Source organism: Trachymyrmex septentrionalis, unplaced genomic scaffold (genome assembly GCF_001594115.1).
Source record: "Trachymyrmex septentrionalis isolate Tsep2-gDNA-1 unplaced genomic scaffold, Tsep1.0 scaffold38, whole genome shotgun sequence".
Classification (NCBI taxonomy): Eukaryota; Metazoa; Arthropoda; class Insecta; order Hymenoptera; family Formicidae; genus Trachymyrmex; species Trachymyrmex septentrionalis.
Genome location: NW_017305547.1, coordinates 243,577 through 247,253, shown reverse-complemented (window position 1 = coordinate 247,253; position 3,677 = coordinate 243,577). Strand labels below are relative to the sequence as shown.

Genomic DNA, 3,677 nt, shown 5'->3' with positions numbered 1-3,677 from the left:
ATAAATTAATATCAATCTATTTTTTAAAAACGTATAATATATATATATATTAATACTTTATCAATTTATACTTGTGAAACAGTTAACCTTATAATAATTTCCATTCGTTTCTAAATTATTGCAAATTAATTTAGAAATAATTATATATATAACCGTATAAACTGTTCAATTTTAACATCCTTGACTCTAATCTCTCCTTGTAACATTAAACTACTTTTTTAACCTTTTAACAATAATTGTCATGATAAAAATATCGTACAACTATTTAGATGAGCGAGAGATATCGAATGCTTTCCTTCCAAATGGCGATCTTCACCACTTGTTATCTTCTCACTATGGGGATCTATCAGGTATAATTTTCATACGAGGTCAAGACGCCAATGATCGTTTTTTATGCGGATAAGATCATTGCACGTGTTAACATCATTATTTTCGTTTTCACGCGCACGACCTTACGTTATTACTAAAAATACACCCGACAACGCGACCAACAGCGTTTAAAAATAGAGGAGAGCAACAATACCATCCTACGACGAAAAAAAAAAGAGATACTAATTCGCAGACGACTCCCACGTTTCGAAGTGACATCAAAATAACAGTCGAGACTAGTTCGATGACTATTCCGCATTCCCGTCCAACGTTGGAAGTATAATGTCATTGTATTGACAGGTTAAAAGGATGCGATCCGCTAAAGTGGCACAATTTGAATCAATTAATACTGGACCAATTAATACTAATCTCGTGATCTCCGATTGAGAATTAGTAACAGTTGAATTCCAAGTGTCTTCGACATACAAATCGGACACGCAAGATCAATTAAACGTTAAATTGTGAAACATGTGGTAGTTATTGACAACTTTTGCAGGAAAACATTTCCTTCTTACGGGAAAAGTCTAATCGGTAACTCGTGAACGCATTCCGCGCGTTCGTCACGGATTTTACCACGAAAAGGATTTTGCTGAATTATTAAAAAAATTTAGCTGAAATAGTCTGAAAAGTTTGTTGGGCCATCAAAATAATTATGTAAAAAATCTTAATACACACATACACATATTTCTTTTAATAGTAAACATTTACTTACAGAAAATATTTGTTCAAGAAAAAAAATGATAGTTAAATCAAGTCAATGATTTTTATATCAGATAAATACATGTTTACATTTATTAAATATTTACTCAGAAGTATTCAAATATTAAAATTTAGTTTTTTTTTCCAGTGGAAATTCAAACATAACGAGAAATGTTGCAAAAAATTTTGACATTCTAGCAACCAGTTTAAGAGCTCTATATAATTACTTGCATAGTTAAATGAAATTATTTTCAATTAATAAAAATAATCTTATTTTCACACAATATAGTCAAGTATATCTTAATACCTAATGATGCAAATTTCTGCAAATATATTAATTCAGTTTTATAGACTGCACGCTGATAAGGTTTATCAGATTTGAAACGCAATCACAAATTGAAGGTGGAATTAATACCTCAAATAAAATTGATCGTCCTTTTTAAGAGCGGGGCTAATAATCATTTTAAAAGCTTTATTTTTTGTAAATAATTAAAAAAAAAAAAGAAATTATTTTCAGATCTGCGCCTAGCTAAATTTTTAGATACATCAACAAAACTCTTATCGTGTGACGAAGAGAAAAAAAAACGAGAAGAAGGGAGAGCGCTCACCTTTATGATCTTGTACTTTTTCTTGGTCGCCTGATTGAGATCCTCGTGCACTTTATCGAGCAGCCATAGGAGGAACTCCTGGGCGTCGTGCTGCAAATTGCCGCGGTATTGGCTACCGTACTTGTCGACGACGCTCTTGAACGCGGTGCTCATCTCCGGGTCGTACTGGCAGCTCCAGATCGCCTTGAGGAGCAGCGCGAGCTGCTCCGTGATCTCGCCTTTGGTGCCGTACTTCTTCGAGTTGAGCTTGTTGCGGCGCGACAGGTCGACCTTGTACTGATCCAGGACGAAGTACTCAGCGAGGATGTCGGTGTGCGAGAGGCACTGCAACACAGCGTTCATGAAACACGTGTTACCGTGATTGCGTAGGCCTATGACACCCGGTACACGATCTGGCGGGATGTGGGCCGGTCGCGGCGGCGGTACCCTGATGTCACCCGCGCTCGAGCTGAGATCATCGCTGCCGCCGCCGCCGCTACAACGTTGATGATGGATCATCGCGGCGGATTTATGGCTCTGAGTGCCGACGTTTGACATGTGTCGCACCATCTTGTTGATGAACTTCTTCCAGGAGGGCCGGCGGAACACCTTCTTACCGCACGGCCGCTCCTGGGATTCCTGATTGCCGGTCTGCTGACCGGCCTGGTGACCGCCATGCAGTCTCCCCATGGCGTTGTTCTGTCGCTGCTGCTGCTGCTGCTGCTGTTGATGCTGCTGCTGCTGCTGTTGAAACGGCGGCTGACCACCGTCCGCGTGACGAGCGTTGTTCCTGGCGTTCTCCTTGGCGCTTGGCGCGCCGTGGTTGGCGTCCCTCGAGTCCCCGTGGGTCTGCTGTTGCTGCTTCGGACGTCGCCGCGACATCCTGCTGCTGGCACTTTGAAACGGGTTTCTCGGCAGTGTAAAGGTGCGCTTGAGCCGTGTGGCGCCGCGCGGTTCCGCGGGTTTAACCTCTTCCTCCACGCCCAGCTCGCCCTCGGACACCGATTTCATCACCGACGTGCCGCGATCGGTTCTCGCGGCTTTCATCGCCAGCCGCACCTCGCTGGCTGGCTGGCTGTCTGGCTGGCTGGTTTGCTGGCTAACTCAGGGCTCCCCCGCTGGCTGGGTTGGTTAATCGGATGACTTGTGACTGTAGCGCGCGCGTGAATCTCCTCGGCGTGTAGGCGGTCGGGATCGGCCGTCAACGAAGCTCACATCACGTCCCCGGGTGTCGTCGGTGTTACCTCGACCGCGACGTGGACGAGGCTGACAACGGCGACAACGATGATGATAACGACGGCGTTACCGGGGAACGTTGACGCGGTCGATGCAGGAAGCCGCGTGGCGTACGCGACAACCGCACGTCCCGTACGCGCCTACGCGGTACCGCAATCACACCCGAACGTAGTCGGACGTCACGCAACACCACGCACCGCCTCGGAAACTGCACCACGGCAGCCATCGGCGGCCATTTGCCGCGCGTATCACGGGCTTCCACGATTTCACACGACGCCACGGCCATAAACCATCGTGAATCGTCGGCTGCTCACTGCTGGCGACATCGGTGCGCATCGATGATCGGTCGAGGAGATACGCGACCGTCGTGACATCTCGACGTCACTTCCGAAGTAATGTGAACTATTTCAATTATCGTCAGTCTATAAAGTAGGAACGATAATATAAGCTTTATTATTATTTTTAAATAATTTACAGTTTGATAATTATTATTTATTATTAGAAAAGAAAATTATTTCAAATTAGTAAAAAAATCTGCCATTCGAAAAATAGGTTATTAACTATGCACGATAATCATATGCATGTATTTTTTTTATATTCATAGTATTTTTTAAAATAATTTTTACAACTCAAAAAAAATTGTTGTTGATATTTAAAAGAAAAATCATTTCAAAATAATGTAAAAAATTCGTAAGAAATTAGATGGCAATTTTGATGAGTGTTACATAATAGTTAATCAATAATTATTATATAAAATAGCTTTAATCTTTGTTTGTTTTGTATAAA

The 3,677-nt window shown here is 42.5% G+C and overlaps 1 protein-coding gene across 1 annotated transcript in view; it reads right to left on the bottom strand.

Moving 5' to 3' along the window:
- LOC108750907 (ubiquitin carboxyl-terminal hydrolase 31-like) overlaps window positions 1–2,888 on the bottom strand; it is a 16,753-nt gene extending 13,865 nt beyond the window's left edge. Inside the window, exon 1 of the mRNA XM_018490768.1 lies at window positions 1,677–2,888. Coding sequence (XP_018346270.1) covers window positions 1,677–2,702 — 1,026 coding nt within the window. The 5' untranslated portion in view covers window positions 2,703–2,888. The remainder of the gene's footprint in view (window positions 1–1,676) is intronic.
- Between the last annotated feature and the right edge of the window lie 789 nt (window positions 2,889–3,677).